Source organism: Scaptodrosophila lebanonensis, unplaced genomic scaffold, assembly GCF_003285725.1.
Source record: "Scaptodrosophila lebanonensis strain 11010-0011.00,11010-0021.00 unplaced genomic scaffold, SlebRS2 tig00001415-arrow-pilon, whole genome shotgun sequence".
Taxonomy (NCBI): Eukaryota; Metazoa; Arthropoda; class Insecta; order Diptera; family Drosophilidae; genus Scaptodrosophila; species Scaptodrosophila lebanonensis.
This window is the reverse complement of record NW_022060742.1, coordinates 5,653,407-5,673,528: the sequence shown is the minus strand read 5'-3', so window position 1 is coordinate 5,673,528 and position 20,122 is coordinate 5,653,407. Positions and strand designations below refer to the sequence as shown.

Here is a 20,122-nt window from a genome sequence, read left to right as displayed (position 1 = left end):
ATAAATTTTCATTGGTTTTATTTTGTTAATTCTTTATAATGTGTCATAAGTTATACCTATTTCTAGCTGCACTCTCTAATATGCATGTGCATTTCTTTTAGAGTATACTATAATTCTAATAGTAGAGTTTCGCTGTCATAAATTACTAATTCTAAGTCGAACACTATAGTATATATTAATATTGAATGTATGTGTGTATGTACTCGTATACTATATGACGATGATATACAAGCGAGACGCTTGGAGTGCTGTTAAGCCGACAAATCATTCATGCTAAATCTAAAGCAAATAATTTACAATACTTCTTCATGTGACTTCGATGAGTGGGTTGTGTAAATAAGTGCCTATGTACTCGCATAAATCTAAATGAATGTCAAATTTAATTCAGACGATAAGGACTATGAACGTGCGTATACATGTGTGTTATATATGAAGTGCCACTTAAGACTAAATGAGAGATGAGTGGATGTCTGCGTGTGTGTGTTGTTGCACTAGATGAAGCTGTCTGCCCTATGCTAACTCTAACTTATTTTTCATATCCCCTATATTCATTAAAATATATCACAAAATCAGTGAAATGAAAATTCGCTGGAGTATTTGCTTTTGCTTTGGATAAATCTTATTGATGATGAGATGATACCATGAGGTGAATTATTGTAGCTGTTGGCAATGATTGGGCACGACGCACAGCTCCAGATCTAGCAACTGAATGCCCGTCATCTGAAGCTAATGCCGTACTTGCGGCCTATTTTGGGAGTGTGTATATAGGCAATGGATAGGAGCAGCGGCACATCGTTCTCAGACAGCTGCAGAGGAGTGGTAATGTCGCTCAGGCGACATAGATCCGTTTCGAGCAGGAGAGCGGCCAGTGTTTCCGATTGCAAATAAATCTCTTGTAGCTTTGACTCCAAAAACGAGAGACACTGCAACAATTTGAAGAATGGATAGTGGAGGTTATAAAAATTGTGAGCTCCCATAATTCATGCCGCATACACACCTCATAAGCTGGAATTCCGCCGACGTGCATGGCCTGCACTGTTTCGAGCATGCTGGAGACTAGCTGTGACATGCCCACAGGTGAGCTCTGATCTCCAGCAAACTGCTGAGCTTGCGAGGATATAAGACTCACATCCCATTTATCCATATCGGCCACAATGGCGATATTCTCCGCTGGCTGCGAAATCAACGAGGCAGACCGCGCAGCCAGCGCCAGATCTTCGCGCAGATGCATTTTCCATTTGGCTGGTGGCGCACAGGTTCCCTTTTCAAGAAGTTAGATAGATTTGAGACTTTTATAAGACCAGGAATAGCATTTATCTTACCTGCAGCACCATATCAGAGACGTAGTGATCGTTGACACTGAGCAGCAGAGAGGGAATGAAGCCGGCGCGCAACTTATCACCCGGTGGCTCATCCTCCTGAGGTAATTCCTTGATGCCCGGCACGGGGAGCTTCAGCAGCTGTTGTGATTCATTAACGGCCGCGCATTTGGCGGCCACTGAGGAGATCGAGCTACGCTGGGAGGGCACACGCTTGGGAAGCTTGCGCGTGTAGCTGACGGTGGAAATGTCATTGCAGCCAACTTCATTGCTCGGTGGCTGAGACGGAGAAGCTGCCGTCCCCGGCGCCGTCACCTGTTCCCCATCATTGGGCGCTGACTTAAGCGTGTCTATGGAGGTGGCAGAACTGGCGGGCTGCAACTTACGTCCCAGACTATTGCTACTCTGCCCGAAACAATGCACCTCGTCCGTCTCAAACTCCAGTTCGGTGGCATTGGAGGGCGTTTGATAGGTGGCCACACTCAACCCACTGTTGCACATCACACAGCGGTCACTGCTCACGGATGTTGTGGAGCCCGAGATGGCGGCGGCGCTTGAGCTGCTGGCTGTTAAGTCGGCCGGCTGATGTAACGTGACATTGCTGTCGCTTGTCTTGAGCGCCTCAGTTGCATCCAACTTGGTGGCCTTGTCCATCAGCAGGTCGTAGTTGGAGATGACCAGATTCTTGCTCTTCATATAGTTGGTGGCAATCTGTGGGTATTGCTCGAAGTTGAACTTCATGCCCGAATGTTTCTTGGCAATGGTGGCATCGTGGCTGCGCTGATGAAGCGCACACAGCATGGCTGGCTTGGCATCATCGGCGCCATCAGCCAGATCTTCGGTACTCTTCTTGATATTTATAAGCGGCTCATTGTCGCCCAATACAAAAACGACGCCATTTCCGTTGTCCGTTGTCGTGCGACAGATTCCATGCTCGCGTTCGATCTGCTTCTGACAGAGATCGAAATGGATCTGCTCCTCCAGACTGACATTCTCTTTTATCGGCTCAATGCCCCACGTCATGCGATCGCTTTTGCCAATACTGTTCTGTGTTATGAGATCCGAGAGCGACAGATGCGAGGCACGACGCTCCTGCGTATACGTCTCCATTTCACCTTGTTGAGTCACATTGGGATTGGAGTTACGGCGCTCCAGCTTACGGTTTATGATATTGACGCCTTGCTGCAGCTTCTCGATATCACTCAGACTGAGACCCTCCTTCACCTCCGACGTGGGCACAATGTTCCAAAGGAAGTTCTTCTTGCCCTGTAAATAAATATCAGCATTAACATAAAATATCGACAAAGTAGATTCGCATTTAATCTTCCCTATGGATCCCTACAATCGCAGGGGGGATTATAGAGCTCAGGACTACACTAAGATATTTAATGTGGAGCTGTGCACATTCACGATATTTGCTTAGATTTTATAAAACATGCTAGTTTCTTTCTAAGAAAGCATTTTCTTCTTCTTTAAAAAAAAAAGCTTAAACTTATTTAAGAGCTTTCCAAAAAAACTTGCATACTATTTTTGAAAAAATTCATATTTGTTTTAAAACTTCATCTATTCTTCTAATGAACTGTGGATTTGTGTTGTACCTGCAACTGCTTTTCCGAATTGTTGTTGGACGTGTCTGTGTTGGTGACTACTTTGGAGCTCCCATCTGCGGAATCGTAGTCGAGCGCCTCGATGGCACCATCGTCTATACTTCCTGTACCGACGCTTGCATTCGAGTCCTCCTCCATGGTCATCTCCACATTGTCCGGCGTAGTCACCGTCAGTTTAATGCGCCCATCCTTGTCGGTGCGAAAGTATCGCTGTGCCTGCTTAGCCAACAGTGTCGTCTTATCGATGCCCGTGTCCATGTGGTAGTTACCGATGCGCAGTTCTTGCTGCACAAAGTGAGAGTCGCGAAAAGCCAGCACCGTGGGAATCTCGTTCTTTTTAAGCGTACCAATCAGCTCACTATTATCCGGCTCGTCCTCCTCGCTGCCCAGCTCGTCATCGTCCACAATAGCGTTCAGATTCTGCTTACAAGTAGAGGTGCGCGTCAAGCCTCCACCTCCACCACCAATACTTCCAACAATGCCACTTCCAATGCCCCCAGAAGCGGGTTGCCTGCGCAATACGCCCGGCGCCCGACTGGGATGCGGACTCATCGAACTTTTCTTCAACTTCTCGTTGTTGTTCTGGCTAACGAGCTGATTAATCAATTCCTTGTTGAAGTCCTCACGCTTGGCAGCGCGTCGCACCTCGCCACATCGTATGAAATAGGTGAGCACATTGAGCAGCTTCTCCACCCACAACTTCTCTGTTCCATAGATGACAGTTCGCGCCAGCTTTGGATGAATCCCAATGGCGCCGTAGAGATCGCCCAGTTGAGCCCAAAGCGCGTTGTAAGGATGCTTTTGTGAGACTTGCAGCAGCTTGGCACGCTGCTCAATAGCCGCCGTGGAGGCTTCCGAGCGTCGCGATGTTGAGGTATTGAATGCCGACACCGTGGCCACCCAACCCAGATGATAAGTCAGTATCCCTGTGAGCATCGTGCTGATGAAGCTGTTGAACGTTCAATTATAATTATATTGTAGGTGCAATAAGTCAATGTAGAGAACTTACAAGTTGGAGTCCTTGGTGTCGGCAAAGGAGAGCAGATCGCAGAGCTCCTTAATGAAACGTTCGGCAACCATTTTAGAGTATTTGCTGCCACTGGTCGTAATGCTCAGCCAGACGGGCGTCTTGATCCGAGGCGCCGTAAATAGATCGTTAAACCATTTCTGCGCATCCTGCCAGGCTTGGAACATAACCTGAAAAATGGATTTGATAAGAGCATTTTAGATTACTAAATTACAAAAAAAAAAGTATGCCCTTTTACGAATTTAACTAATTAGGGCAGCATTTAAGATAGATTGCTGAAAAATGTTGACAATGTGTGATTGTACGTTTTGCGAATTCATTTTGAATTTCCTATGAATTTTATGTTATGTCAACCATGTTAAAACAAAGGGCTTTATGCAATTCTAAGAAAGAATTTCCTATCTACGTTTTGTAATGCTTAATAATATTAATCACTATCAGAATTTTAAGAGTTAATTAATGATAAGTACACCCCATAGCCGTCATAGAAGAATGATGAGTGATTACAATTTGCCCCACATATCTAATTAAGATTCGGTTAATACTTTAGGGCTTACTCTACTTTACCTGCAAAAAGTTCTTGTGATTGAGATAGGCAAGCTCGGTGCTGGCTCGTAGTCGGCTCAGCATGGACTCCAGCAGCGCAATGTGCTCGCTGCAAAATAGTTCCATCTCCTCCTCAAACGACTCGCTCATGATAATACAGACAGCTAAGCCCAACTTGGCACGCTTCTTGATGCTGGCCTGTCGCTTTCCCATCTCTGGATTACTGCGCGTCTCGGTAGTGCAGTAGCTGGCACGCCTATATTGAGGAGCTCCCATGCCGCCGCCCTCGCTTCCACCCGTGGTTGGATTTAGGTCGTAGTTATCGCTGAGGAAGCCAATAAAATCGTTCTGGGAGTTCTCGTACTCGAATGAGGTGCGCAGATTGCGTGAGATTCGACGGACTAGGCAGCCATCGTTGGCAAACTCCTCCAGATGAGGTGAGCTAGGGAAGAGTGCTGAGTCCATACTTAGTTTACGAACAGGATCCGACTGATCGGAGAGCACGGAGCCAAGGCTGCTGCGCGTGGAATACTGATAGGACCACTGGTCGCTGGAATAGGGACCACTGGTACCTCCACCACTTCCACTGCGACTACTACTGAGACCTGAATAGCCCGAGTCCGTAGCATTGCTGTAGGTGGACGAGAAGCGGGGTCCACTATCTGCCGAGTTAATCGAGAGCGACTGCTGATCAGGTCCAGGGACATCTAGCGGTGACGTCAGACTCATTTGTCGGCATACGGACACGCTAAACGGCATAGAGAATGAATTCATGGAGAGGCCATCTATGGATCCTTGCTCGCTGCAAATCGAGGTGCGCGGCGTTGCCAGACTGTTCATGGAAATCGTGGAATACGGCGAGTGACCGCTGCTCGCACAGCCTGCTGACGAACTCATAGGCGTAAGAAATACTTGGGAACAGAGAATGCGAGCCGGCTCCGGCAGCCAATGCACCTTTAAGGCGGTGCCGCAAAAGGACATCGCCAGCGACCCAAAGACCATTTCGCCCATAGGTGTTATATCCGTACTAGATGGTCGATTGTGCTACAAAGTGGAAAAGATAGAAATTACATATAAGATAACTCATCCTATTTAGTCTTTCAAATCATCATCCGAGATCTTCAAATCGTACAAAATCTTCAGGTATGACAATAATTGGAAAAAACGTTTTAAATATAGAAAACTTTAAACAAATTATGTGGTCTACCGTTTATATATCAAGAAATTGGCCTTCCTTTATAAGGCCAGAAAGTGTATTGTAAAGTAAATTGAAATAGAAAAAAGGCGTTTAAATGAAAAATTATTTTTTCATTTGGGAACACAGACGTACGCGTTATAGATTTATTGTAAGCTTTTGCGACTTTTCTTGTTTTGAGTGTTTTTTTCCTTATGTATTTTTGGACTATTTTAACTTAAAGTAAGCCAGGATGTTTTATTTGTACTAACCCTGTAGCCATACTCTGGACACACATCGATAAAGTTGTTTGTGTTGGAATGTGCTTTCGACTGCATCTTGCCATTCTGCAGCGCCGAATATTTGTCCTCACCGGATCGGGCATTTTTAAGGAATTTGCCGGTGGACGATGAGGTGGCTTCCTTTAGTGTCACCTTTTGTAGGGCATTCGAATCGAAGAGCAGACGTCGCCCGCGACTGTCGTCCTCCTTATAGAGCAACACGCGTACCTGCCGGCCATCGAAGGGAAATTGGCTGTCAAAAATAGAAACAGAAAGGAAGTGGGCGTATGAAAAAGAAACCATACTGATTGGGAAATATAGTAGTACGGGTGGGCGTTAGTTAAACGGACTGCTGGCGGTCCGCGGTTGCCAGCTGGCAGCTGGCAGCCATCAACCACTAGGCGCGACAGACAATTACAGCGAAAACTACACAAAGCCCCAATCAACCCAATCTTTATACATACATATGTACATATGTATGTGCATACATATTCTACATTCACATCAACATCTTTGCGCCCTCGCTTTGATTATGGCAAATTGTACGATCTATATATAGATCGACAAAAGCACGTGAGCATTACTCATGCGAAACGAACGGCAACTAGTGCCAACGACTTTGAAAAAACTTTGGTGCTGTCATCACAAAATTTTACAATGCGCAAATGTTCGATAAGACAGAGGTGCCAAGGAGTACTTAGATGGCATTATCATTATCGGTTATTGCAATAACACGCCTATATATATGGGCCAATTGGTAACAACAAGTTAAAGTTAATATTAATGGAATTTGCTGTGAAATTATCTGACGTCAGAGCAATAGATTGATAGATTGGTAATACCCCCTTAAGATCACTCCGAAACGCATTAAGCCGAAAGGTATATTCGTGTTTTGTGGGTACGGTCTTCGCTTTATTTCACCTGCAGATTTGAGCGATTTTATTTTTAGTGACTCTATAAATGACTTGTCTAATACTTGTAGGTAGCGCAAAACGAGCGCTATATTTAACGATTTAGTGCGGGTGCTCTTTAAATTGTTTTATAGCCCACGCGATAAGACGGCAAATTTGTATTATTTGCTTTAGATGTGACAAAAACAAAGCAAGATTAGCCAAAGGAAAAATAACGAGATGCTATTTTAGAACTGCCATGGCTTGCATATATGTGTATATACATTAATTTAGTTAAATATATATGGAAAATCATACGATTTTTGCCAATTTTGCTTTTCGCAATAGCATCTTTATGTTTTATAGTTTATTAAACTTTGCGTTGGAGGAGAAGAACTCTCTATACTGCAATGTTTCCGCATGATGAGCATTTCTTCTGAAATCGATTTGTTCCGATACAGCTATTAAAATTGTGCACGATTACATGTACTTTGTACATATACTTCAGTTCTGTTAACGGAATGATAGGAAATTACTTTTACATTTCTAGTTTAGTGAGAATGTGTGTAACGTGCAGAAGGATGCGTGACAGCCTCACACAGTATCTTTATTCATGATCAGTATGCCAAGACGAGTCGGTATAGCCAAGTCCGTCCTTATAAACGGAAGAATATCAGCAAGTTTAAGAGCTAAAACAACCAAACTTGGTATTCTTATTTAATTAAGTCTTAGCTCTAAGTCGAAGTCTTTGTGTGGTTTTTTTTTATTCAGCATTCTTTCCACTCCACTGCCATTACTAATTTCTTTTGGCTCTTTTTGGCATTTCTTATATGTCCTATATTCAATTCAAGTCCTTTCGGACGGCATTCGACTCTAACTTTCCACTCAAGTTTTATTTCAAATATACACAATAATAATATATGTATTATTTATAACTGAACAATTTCAGAATTCTACAGAATTCGAAGCATCATTTTCCGATTCCCTGTCATAGATGGCGAATTCATCTAAATACTTTCTAAAACAGACGTAGGTTGTAATGTTATCATTATTAATTTTGGATAAAATAAAAGGCTTACTAATCTCATTTCTAATGATCACATTTGACTTTGACAGATCGACTTTGGTTTATTCTTAATTGGCATTTTTGTACAAAAATACAGTTTTTCAAAAGTTAATCAAGCTTTCCTTATGTGGTTGAGAATACAAATATATTTAAAAATGGTATACTGCCATATATTTGTGCCAGGGATGCCAAACAGAGGAATTTCAGAATAATACAGAGTATCGAGAACTTAACGCGCACACTGTTACAACAATAGGTGCGGACCTTCAAAGGCACAGTAGCACAAGCAATTACACTGACCAGTATATTAAGCTCTCATGTAAGCCAAATTAAATGCAGGCACTTGAACGCTGTGGCGGTCACTTTGTGATAATTACAAATTAAAACCATTACCTTATATCTAAGGCCCGGCGGGAGTTAAGAAAAAGAGAGAGAGAGCTTACGTGTATTTAAAGGGTGGTGTATGCATGCGGTTCAGATTACGGTGGAATTACGGTAGCACCGCTCGACTCGATAACGAAAGAGTGGAAGGAAAAGGCTGGTGAAAATTGTTCATTTACAGTTAAAGCGCGGGCGCAACGTTAGGCATCAACAGAAGGGGAAAAAACGAAACTGGAATAGAACGAAACGGGACGGGACGCGTCGGTGATATCTTTATGGGCACGATGCTTTAAACGAAATGAAGTTCAAGGCAGGCGCCTGTGGGCGAGCAAGCGCGTTTGTCCAGCTGCGTGCGTTGACAGCGACGATAAAAACGGCAATATGCAAAGGCAATAAGGGGCGACGGCTCAGTTTATCGATATACCATACCTATTTATTTAGATAATACAGGCAGCGACGCTCTAAGCAGCGACGTTGGGGCTTCGTGCAACGGCACACGATCAAACGAACCACAAGTGAGCAACCAACCGAGACCGAGACAGCGACCGAGACCGAGACCGACTGTCTAAGCTCTTCGCTCCCGATAGTATTCGTGGTCGTGGCTGCTACATTTCCATTTTCATGGGGCATCATTTTTGCAACCATTCGTTCGGCTCACATGATTCGTGAGCTAATGTGTGGGTGGGCTTTCAAGTCCCAGACGCTTCTACTTGACAGCATCATGTGGCTTGTGACCATTTAGCCATTTAATTTGGTGGCCTGTCAGTGTGGCATGATGTGTTAATATTTTTGTTTTGTTTCAAACGCCAAGCCCTGACGAAGACAGACACCAATTTTGACGACCACCACTATTTGATGGATTAGTTAAAAAAGGCAAGGAAACAGTAAACATTGATTAAATGGGAATCTTTGTCATTGCGTTTATTTCGGTGCTGATTTGTTTAAAATCTTTTAAGACAAAAATCTTTTATCTTTAAAGAAGTTTTTATTTTAATTATCATGTGTCAGAGCTCTTACATAAATATGTATATTTTACTATTAAAGCCATATAGGTAGTGCTAGTAATTTCAACACATTGCTTAATCAATTATATTCAGTCCTCACGGACTTTAAATTCAGAAATTTAAGATGAATTGGCTTTTAATGGTTTTCTATGCATTACTTCCTTTCGGTTGTTAGTTCTATACAAGTGAGACAAACATTACATTTAAGAGATTACATTTAAACTTATGTAGAGGAAATATGATTTTAAGTTATCGTTAAAGCAATATTTACTGTACTGTAGCTGGAACCGATGGACTTTGCGAGCAGTTCGAAAAACGGATTTGGCATACGTGCACTTTGGACAGTCAGCTCGCCCGCCCAGCTAGCCGGACCGAGAGGCTAACTAGCCCGTTCAATGAGTGGCGATGTAGTTGAGATCAAGTGTAAATAATTAACGAACTACCGCTAAGTTGGTCAACGACAGCTCAGTTAGCTGCTGCTGCTTTATTATTCTATATATATTTTCCACATTTTTTCACTTTTTTTTGTGTTTTTGTTTTTCTTTCAACATTCACATGATCACATGCTTTTTTCAGCTACGCAAGCAAAACAAAAAGCGAGCCACAGCAAGAAAAAACAATACATATTAAGCAAATACAGGCAAGCATATGATCAATATATATTTTTATATATACATACATACATATATATGTGTGTAATATGTGGAAAAGTACGTTTGTGTGTCGGTCTGTCTTTGGGGCACTTAAAGATTGCGCGCGCGTCTGCTCTTTAGGCCAAGGCGCCTAGCCAAGTGCGCTACATTTTGATTGATATGCATAGAATTTATGAATGTACCAGCTAGATATATGGCCTGCTTGTTATCAGCACGGATTATGTTCCGATTAGCAGCGGCATTTGCCATCGCTTAAGAGCAATGATTGATATGGGAAAATTTGTTTTTAAGTTGGCGGGCCCACACCTTAGTCATCCATAGAAGTGTGTTTGTGCGCGCGCTTATATGTACATACATATATAGCCACCAACTATATAAATAGTGCAATCAGAGAACATTGCGGTCGACAGCGACAGACACATCCTCATCATAATCGAATCAAATGGAATCAACATCTGTTAATGGCTTTACAGAGCATTTGTATAGGCTGTCTGTCTCCCCTCCCTATCTCTGCACGAGTACGAGAATGTACGAGTATGTGTGAATAAGTGCGAGAGCAATAATGTATAAAAACAGATTTCCAAAGCAAAGCGACTACACCAGCAACAACAACAATAGCAACGAGTTCCTCTATACAAACAATTTCAATACAACAACAACAGAACACACAGCTCAGTCAGTCACATGACCAAACCGAATGCCAAACCAACGAACACCATCACCATCATAAGTACAACGCCAGCCAGAAAGGCAGTTCATTCCCGTTCCATGCCACTATGGGATGACGAGGGAATTTTAGACCAACAATTAGTTTTACAATATAACAAGTCGGGCATTTGCAGGTCAAAGAAGTCAATAATTTACAGATATCTTCTAGTTTTCATTTGAATAAGGATTTAGCTATGTATCTACTGCGGTTTTATTTACATTTGTTTACCAGAAAACATTTTCATTTTAAAACGCTTCATAGGCAATATATGAAATATATGGCTCGAAATTGCGAGTAAATAACGTTTTGTTAAATTCATAATAAACTATAAAAATAATAACCAAGCCCTTTTTTACGCCCTTAAAAACTCGAAAGAATTACAAATTTTTGCAACACGTTTTCTTATTCACTTAATGAACGATTCAGAGAAAAGTATTCCTTGAGAGAAGTTTAATTTTTATCACTGGCAGGTGGGAATTTAATTCATCATCAATAATCCCTAAGATTCTGGTATGTGAGCCTGTTCCAGAGTTCCACGACTCTGCCATCATCACATAAACATGATTTAAATTATGAATAAAATACTTTCAGGCTTAAAATCTGTAAGTATGGTCTGTTATACAAAAAAGATCAAGCTGTTGCGATATAGACAAAGCTGCAGGCTGATTCGCAGTACTATTATTAATAAATAAAAATAAAAAACCATAATATCAGCACCAAGAAATTGCGACTTGATTATAACAGGTGAGCTCTTTTGTCTAGAAATTTCGTTTCCTATCCCATGGTGCATTGTGTGCGGCGACAGAGTTAGCAGCGACAAATTGACTATCATTATCAGACATTATAAACAGTTATACGTACCTATATATATACCCATGTGTATATATATAATGCATACTAAATATGGATGTGTGTTTGTACCCCGCGACAACCTTCAACCCGCAAATTAAAACTCAGAACAAATGTCAAGTTCAAAAGCAAATTGGCAAATACCCTCTAATTGGAAGCGTCGTGAAGTGCCAGGTGATGTTGTTGGCCAGAGATAATGGCCAACAAACCAAATATCGAAATAAATTTATCAGTCAAATGGCAAACGAAGAAAACGACTATGACGACTACAAGTAATGACAACAAGTAATTGTCACTTGAAACAATGAAGCAACAAATGTACATACATACATACACACTTAAATAATTATTTGAAGAGCACCATCACGCGCGCCGGTAAGATCAATGAACACCTGGACTGGAAAGCGGAGGTGGTGATGCGGAATACTTGAAGCCATATGGCAGACCCTCGTGACTTGTCATTAAACCGAAATTATTTAATTTGGCCAAAAAAAAAAACAACTTTACTGTAACCTGAATGGGCTGCAGCAAAGAAAGCTAGGGCTTGAATCTAACAGATTCATAATCCATAATTGCATTCTTATACATATATGGATTAAGTATGTATTAACTTATTGTTTAAATACAATAGGTGAACTAATCTATTTAGTTTTTGTTTTTAAAAATGCTTAAATCATAAGATGATTTAATTGAGCTTATGTGTTATGTTTTTAGTAATTATTATTATAACGTTAATTTGTGTCTGTCTGGCAGTTTTTATCAAATTATATTTTCCATGACAAAGTATTTTGAGGGATTTTAATGGATCTTGTTTTGGTCTGGTATGAATGCGAAACCAATATTTGTTTCACCCTGGAGAGTGTATTTTAGAATGAGAGGAAATTGCGAAAAGGTTTCAATTCCAAAATAATCGCAATGTGATAATCCAATGTGAAAATTGTAACTTTACTAAAAAACGACGTTGATTTACAATGATTTCAAGAACATAAAATCTTTAATTCGAGAATAATTTTAGAATGAGATGAAATAACGAAAAGGTTTCAATTCCAAAATAATCGTAATGTGATAATCCAATGTGAAAATTGTAACTTTATTTAAAAACGACGTTGATTTACAATGATTTCAAGAACATGAAATCTTTAATTCGAGAATATACTTATCAGTGTAATAAACATTGATTTGCAATTAACCTAACGCTAGGCGGAAAAGATTACATTTACTTTATGTTTCCAATTATATACGTATATATACGTTTTGCAAAGAATACACAATTAAAAAATTATATTTCATAATGTAGGCTGTGTTGTATAAGAAATTGGGGTAATTTAATTTCCTATTATAACGCTACTATTAATATATTTATCATGCGCAACAAAAGTTGTGTAAAAATCACAGCTTTTCAGTGGCAAAGGCACAATAAAATGCCTTTACAAACCCTGAGGAAGGCTCAATGCCTCTGGCAGAGGATAACAATCTACGATTACCAAAATAGTCTCGTTTCAAATGGGGAAGTACTTCAGTTTGCAGAGTCAATGTTTATACATAACAAAATATATGCATGCTTAAACCACTTAAGGTTAGAAAGCAAAAGCATTTTCATTAACTGATAATGACTGATAGCGAAAAAAGGCGGTGGAGGAGGCGACAGCGGAAGACAATAGTGTAGCGCAGCTATCAAAACAAAGACCGGTCGCAATAGCTACAACAACATCAACAACAACAGCATGACAAGAATGACAGCAACAACGACTCACTCATATGACTTTAACAGACCACGCGACTTCGCACATTGACGTTGGAGAGGAAGGCAGAGACACGGCCAAATGGAATTTAAATGTGCTGATTTTTATTTACTCACAGACAAAGCAGACAAAGATACAAAAGTGATATATGCACGTATGTGTCTATGTACATGTAGGTGTGAGTGTGTGTGTTAGTACACACGCGCAATGAAAGTGACTATTTGACTTGTTGTTTATATTCAACTCGACTTGGTTCCCTCAGATAGCAATTTGGCGACTATTTGAGACGGATTTTGATTGCCAAGCGTGTTAGCATGTGGTCACTTAATTATCCAAATAAATCTATAACACACCCACTCTTATACATACTTATACATATGTATGTATGTAGATGCGTGCTCGATAATTTGCCTGGGCGTGCGCTAGACTGGATGGCGCCGCACGATCTCCCATAATTGGGGGCCCATGTAAATCGCACCTCAGCGCAACACCCACCTGCTAACTGTCGTTGGTTAGAAGGCACTCCGTCAGTCAGGCGAGCACTTTATCAATCCCACAGTTGGATATTCAGTCAATTTTTAAGTCGGGCAGTCACTCGATTCCCACACTGTACACTGGGCCAGGAATTAATCGAACAACCAATTGCATTTTAAATAGAAAAACGAGACGGCAAGAGCTTATCAACAAAATTTATAAAAATATCTGCGACTACAGCAAGAAATAAAATTCTATATTCAACATAAGTATTTAGTTACGTTCCTGTAAAATAAGTTTATTATTGATTAGAAAATGTGAAACCTGAATATATAGTATTTTCAGATCCCTAATAATATTTGTGACTTCAAACTAATGAAACTTTTCGAAAATTCTATGAAGCTTTATTTTTATAATCCGCGGGCTGCAATTTCCACAAAATACAAGAGTTTAGATAAATGATTTTCATTAATCGTTGGCCGAACTTTTTTCACTAATCGTAAAAATCACATGAATACTTTTTATTTCCCCCCATGCTCCATGAATTCGACGCAAATACCATAATATTTTATGTGCGTTTAATTGAATGTGGCAGATGATTTAGATATACATACATTTAACTAAACAAAATGCATACAAAATTTAAAGAAAGGGAGTTGAAAAAGATTTGGACTTCCGAATTATGTATAACAAAATATCTGGCCAGTGCTTATCAAATATTTATTAATTGTATCCCCCATATGTATAGGTGTTTATGTTCATAGCAAAAAAGTATTTTAAATGTAAAATTCATTCATAAAAACGTGTTGGCTGAGTCAAGAATCGCAGACCCAATGTGCTTTGCTCACTCCATTAAACGGACATGTGAAATATTGATTGATGCCTCGTCGTACCGCCCACCCCCAACGCCTAAGTCGTCTATAACTACAACCTTAACGCCGCCGCCACGAATTGTTTGGCCAAACAATTTGCAGCACTTATCGACCGTTTAATGAATTTCTTATTTACTGTTAATTTTTCTGTGGTGTAAAGGTCTAAATGAAAGCGTCTATACTAGTACCTAGGTGAAGATTGATTTGTGGTTCGCAGCCGCTGTTGGCGTCGCCCCTGCGCTCCCGATCGCTGTCACAGACGTCGCCAAATTCGATTAGCAATCAAATAGATTTAGTTGTATATTTTAAAACTCGTGTCTCGATTTTTTAAGAGTGTTGCCGCCTGACTATGTGCCGCTATTTAGGAGCTATAAAAAGATTGTTTGGCACAAATTTTCCACAATCGAGTGCTAATTGAACCAAGACTGCAAAAAATACAAAGAAATCAGCGAAGACCATGTGGCTGGCCTCTTTTGTTGATGTCCGAGACTCTTTTTTTGTTTGCCACCTTATGACGCAGGTGCGACATAACTCTAGTACAATATATTAGCCAACAATATCTCAAATGCATGTTTGTGTGTGTGTGAAAGTCGTGAGTGGTATGAAAGTTTAGCATATGGTGCTGATATTATTTAAGTATGTATTACTGTAGGGCAGGATTCCCCGCACTTATCGTGAAAATTAATACGACCATGTTAATAACTGGCATATAGATATCGAGCCATTCGCGAGATCGGCGACCATGAATGACTTGCCAATTTGGGTTAAGGAACGAAGACGAACACATGATGCGTTTGTCTGGTTTCTTTTGGCACGCCTAACCGGCAAGTCATGTGACTTACTGACTGCCTAAAAATGGCTGCACGACTCTGTCGCCTCTCTCTCTATAGCAGTGCCTTGGCCATGATTCACAGCCCAACTGGATAACTGGCTGACTAACTGACAAATACGCAAATGTATGTACGTACAGCTGCACATGATTCACTTGCCTCCTCCACAGCTCAGGCTGTTGAAAATTTTAGCAAACATTCCGTTATACCTCCGGGTCCTCGCTAGTTTGCATGCTAACTTTAAGTGGCCATTCTCATAGCATTATAACTTAACCGTTGGATACCAAAAAAAGGCTTCTAATATAAACTTTTTATTTCAGATAATTAAAAGGTAGGATTTCAAGATATTAGACAAAAGGTATTAGATATCAACATCAACAAAACAACAATATTTATTGCATACGCATTTATTTTACAATATTTCTCGTCAGCAAATCATGACACAAATAATAAGAATATAACGAAAATATTAAATTAAAATTGAATGATATTTTTATAATTACAAAAAATTATTTGCCTACTCTTTAGATTTATTCTAAATTTCTTTTTGATTGGGAATATGTAGTTGGAAAAACCAAGATCAGATTGTCGATATTGTATTGGTGATCCATCAGCACCATTTTGACATTATCATTATGCCGCACCCACTAGAAATCATGTTGGTGTAAACGTAATGACTCAAATTCCTCAAAATTGTAAGCGATGTTTACTTTAACCTTAATTAAATGATGAAAAGCAACGGAGTTCGTCAAAAAGAAGTTCGATGGTACGCGTTCCAAGTTATCACAAGTCTATTTGGTCACGGGCTCTGTCGTAGTCTAGTCAAATAGAAATGCACGATAAGTGAAGTTCGCCAGCTACAAAATACAACAACAACATCAGCAACTTAGTCTAGCTGCCAGCGTATGTCATGGAAATTTACTCAAGCGTGTTACTTTTATTTACTGCTGGGCATGTGCATATAAACATTATTTCCTAATAAATTCATGTTAGCTGTCAAGGCGACGTTTACGTTAAAGTATAGAGGACGTGAATATGATTGGAAGGTTTGTGTTTGGTATTTAGGGTGCCATAAAACTGACCTAAGGCAAAAAAGTACTAGGTGTAACCTTTAAATTAACAATGTGCAAAATTTTCAGGAAAGGCCATGATCGACAAGATCCAAAAATACCCAATACAAAGCATTTGTTGGTACGTGGCTCGATAATCGTTCACAATTGACCAATATATACTCGAAAATGTCAATTTTGCCATTATTATGTTTCATTTATTATTTGTTATCAAATGAGCAAACACGCAACCGCTAATCTAGTTAATAAAACGCTGGCAGATTGTAAAGAGGAACAACAACAAATGCAAATTGAATTTTAACAATTACATACCGTTGAGCATCAGTCAGTGGCTGCTGCAGTTTTTGTCGCGAGTGTGGGTGTGACAGCAACAACAACAGACACTGCCTTCTATTTTATTGAAGCAGATATGCATGCTCCTTTATCGCGGCAATCAATAAACAAACAACAACAATAACAGTAATGACGACAACAGCATGCATCAATGTTAACATAGTATTTAGTGCACTCACAACATAAATAATAAATAATAATCAAATGAATTAACAAAACAAAAACAATGCAATCACAAAGGCGCGCACAAACACACACGCATTGAGACTCAGGCACACACAACACCATCAGCAATGGAGCCCACCACCAGCCAACAACAAAATGCGTATGACATAATAATCACGAGAGCAGCAACGACTGTGAACGCCGATTAGCAAGTCATGTGATTCGTTTTTATTTACATTTGCGCCTGACGTCGCACTGTTCTCCACCCTCCCCATCTCGCTCGACACAACCCGGCCCAACGATCGCCAACAACTGTGCAAACGAAACGAGTCAAAAAGAGCGAACAAATAAACAAGCGTGTGACTGAGAAAGAGAGAGCCCCAGACATGGGGGGAACAACTACTACAATACAGTACGGCAGCAGCCATACGGGCACACCAACACACATGCTTTTAATAATGCGTGTAGGTTTCGGCTCTTGTATTTGTGATTGCACTTTGACTTGTGCAGTGGTGCTGAGGGGCGGAACAGGTCGATTGATTAGCACGCAAAGAGCTTATAAGCCTATTTAAAGCTGTATGTATGTATATATACATGCATACATATGTATGTTTGGATATTTGTAGAACCAAAACACCTGTTTTTATTGTAATTTGAATGGAAAACAAAACAATGTATGAATCATAAAGATGACCGTTTTATTTAGATTTGCATTAAATCCACAGAAAATTAATTCTATATAAATACCATTTATTATCTTATACAAGCAAAGGTTTTTCACCTTCGACATTGATTTTAGACACACCCCATTCCCTCTGCATTACCTTTCGCCAGTATTCTTAATATTAGTGACCCACAAACTACAAAACGTAGTTCAATATGACAAAAAAAAAAACATTTTAATATGCAATTTGGATGCAAAATTTTTGTACCAAGTACAAGGGTATTTGTTGAATTTAGAGGAGCTGTGGTTGAGGGAGGGGGTGTATAGGATATAAATGAAACGGGCTGGCGCCAACCGATCTTTTAAATAGATACATATGTTACGTTCCGTCCTGTTAATCGTCTATACAAGTATGTACACTTTTGAGGATCATATTTGTATAATATGTAATTTGTATTTAGAGAAGAACTTGTACTACAATTATTATAAATTGGTCCCCATTAACGAGCGAAAACGATACAGTTAAAAAATAAAAGACGATTATACAAATTTTTGTTCCTAAATAAACAGTTCTGTGAGTTTTGAAAGTCGTCCGGTCTAAAGATGGAATAGACCAATCGTGTGTTAATTGGTGGATTTTTGAGTTAGAGAGATAATAGAGGGGAGTAAAATGCATGGCAATCGAGAAAGCACCTTGGTTCTTTTTGTGACTTACAATTGCACTCTTTTCAATGCAATGCTTCTTTGTTGAACATTATCAATATAGATCCCGTTGTTTGGCAATTCTACACATACATACATATTTATTTATACACACACATGAAGAAACGTTGGGAGAGGGCAACACTTACCTTAGGTAATTTCGCGAAGTTTGTGTAGTTTTAACGGGCGTCGAACTATTGGCAGAGGCCTGTGTACGTGACGCCGCCTCCGCTGCTCCAACTGTTGTTGCTGCTGCTTGACTTTTAATAAGCTTTGATGTTGTTATTGGTGGTGCTGCTGTTGATGTGGTTTGGGACGCAGCGGATGGCGCTGCGGCCGCCTGTAGATTAGTTGTTGTTGGTGTGGGTGCTGATGCCGACGGAAAGAACAGTTTATTCAATAAGGCCATAATAATAAACAACGTGCGCACTCATTTAAACACATCTGGCCAATATCAACGTCCTTCGCAACGAGACCAACATACGTACATATGTACGTACGTTCAAAAATATTCACAAATCTTCAAGCGGTCTATCACAATTTACTTTGAAAGCACTGGGACGCCACAAAAAAGAAACCAGAAGACAAGAAAGCGCCGATGTTGGCTAGCCGCATGACAATTTCTTTTCCACGCGAGCAGCTTGCGAGAGGAGGAATGTATGCAAACGCGGGGACACGCGCGCTATCTTGCGGTGTTATTGCAACTGCTGTTGAACAGTTATTTTGAGCGCAGTATAAAAATCAGATATTTCCATTTCATTTTTTACAATTTAACTTTCGCTTTAAACTTTTCCTTTGATTTACTTTTTGAATCAAGCAATGTTCATACATATGTACAAACTTATAGCAAGATATGTATGTTAATTATACACACAATATACATATACTTATGAGCATTCAGCTTGGTTGATTTTCTGTTATTTCTTTGCCAATGATCAACATACATGTATACATACATACATATGTATGTATCTCTATCTGGCTGGTTCTGCTGTCATGCAAAAACACAGACACGCACACATACACACACACAAGTGCACTGTTCTTTTGATTGAATATTGCTATTTTTGCTGTTGCTTGGTGTTTCCTCTTGCTGATTATGCTTTGTTTGCACTTTCGGTCAACCAACTGCGGCGGCAAATGATTTCTCAACGATCCTTCTTCACAAGTTCCTCACCGCACAAAACCAAAAAAATGACTGACGCGAATATCGCTGGCCGTCTGCTTTAAAAGTTTGCACATGAAAAAGGCGCGTCGGTGTGAGTTTGTGAGAGCGTCGGAGCGACTTTGGTACCGGATTTCTTTTACGTGTGTATGAGAGGCGACTATGGTGTCGGCTTTGTTGTTGTTTGTCTCTTGCTTTGTTGACCATTCTTGTGTTTTGGCCAACACGCGATTGACGTTGTCTACCTCTTTGTTTGTTATTCATCGCGCTGTTCTCCTTCCACTTAAAGTATCAACAAAGTATTCACAAGTGCTTAAAAGAATGCTCTTATATTTTTGCACAAACATTCTGCGTGGTATTTTCTTTATGTTTTCGATATTTCACTTCCCTTATACATTATTGCTTTTCATTTATTGCTGGTTCTATTTCCCTAGCAATTTATTAAACCGTGGAGCAAACTTTTCTGCCCTCTTTTCGTTTGTTATTCATTGCGGTGTTCCGATACCAAGTACCGATGCCAAATGCATGGTGAATGATTACAAACTCGATTACCATACCGCGGCAGCCCTGAACGTGTAACGACTATTCAAATGTTAAAT

The 20,122-nt window shown here is 40.1% G+C and overlaps 1 protein-coding gene across 2 annotated transcripts; it reads right to left on the bottom strand.

Moving 5' to 3' along the window:
* Nucleotides 1–30: 30 nt before the first annotated feature.
* Nucleotides 31–19,803, bottom strand: LOC115632331 (folliculin-interacting protein 2). Of its 2 annotated transcripts, none has more exons than XM_030529434.1 (8): nucleotides 18,508–19,803; nucleotides 5,946–6,207; nucleotides 4,521–5,543; nucleotides 3,936–4,123; nucleotides 2,918–3,875; nucleotides 1,323–2,585; nucleotides 998–1,261; nucleotides 31–923 (listed from the first exon to the last, which is right to left on the bottom strand). In XM_030529434.1, exons 1-8 carry the CDS (start codon nucleotides 18,765–18,767, stop codon nucleotides 717–719), a joined length of 4,425 nt encoding a protein of 1,474 aa, XP_030385294.1. In that variant the 5' UTR covers nucleotides 18,768–19,803; the 3' UTR covers nucleotides 31–716. The 2 variants fall into 2 exon arrangements, with proteins under 2 accessions (XP_030385294.1, XP_030385296.1); XM_030529436.1 differs by lacking the exon at nucleotides 18,508–19,803 and adding an exon at nucleotides 8,354–8,478.
* Between the last annotated feature and the right edge of the window lie 319 nt (nucleotides 19,804–20,122).

Bases quoted from the DNA above. Each gene is read 5' to 3' on its own strand.
- LOC115632331 (XM_030529434.1), bottom strand. From the start codon at position 18,767: ATGGCCTTATTGAATAAACTGTTCTTTCCGTCGGCATCAGCACCCACA. The intron at 5,544-5,945 runs GTTAGTACAAAT...TCCACTTTGTAG, and splicing joins GTCCAGAGTATGGCTACAGG to CACAATCGACCATCTAGTAC. The intron at 4,124-4,520 runs GTAAAGTAGAGT...TCCATTTTTCAG, and splicing joins ATCACAAGAACTTTTTGCAG to GTTATGTTCCAAGCCTGGCA.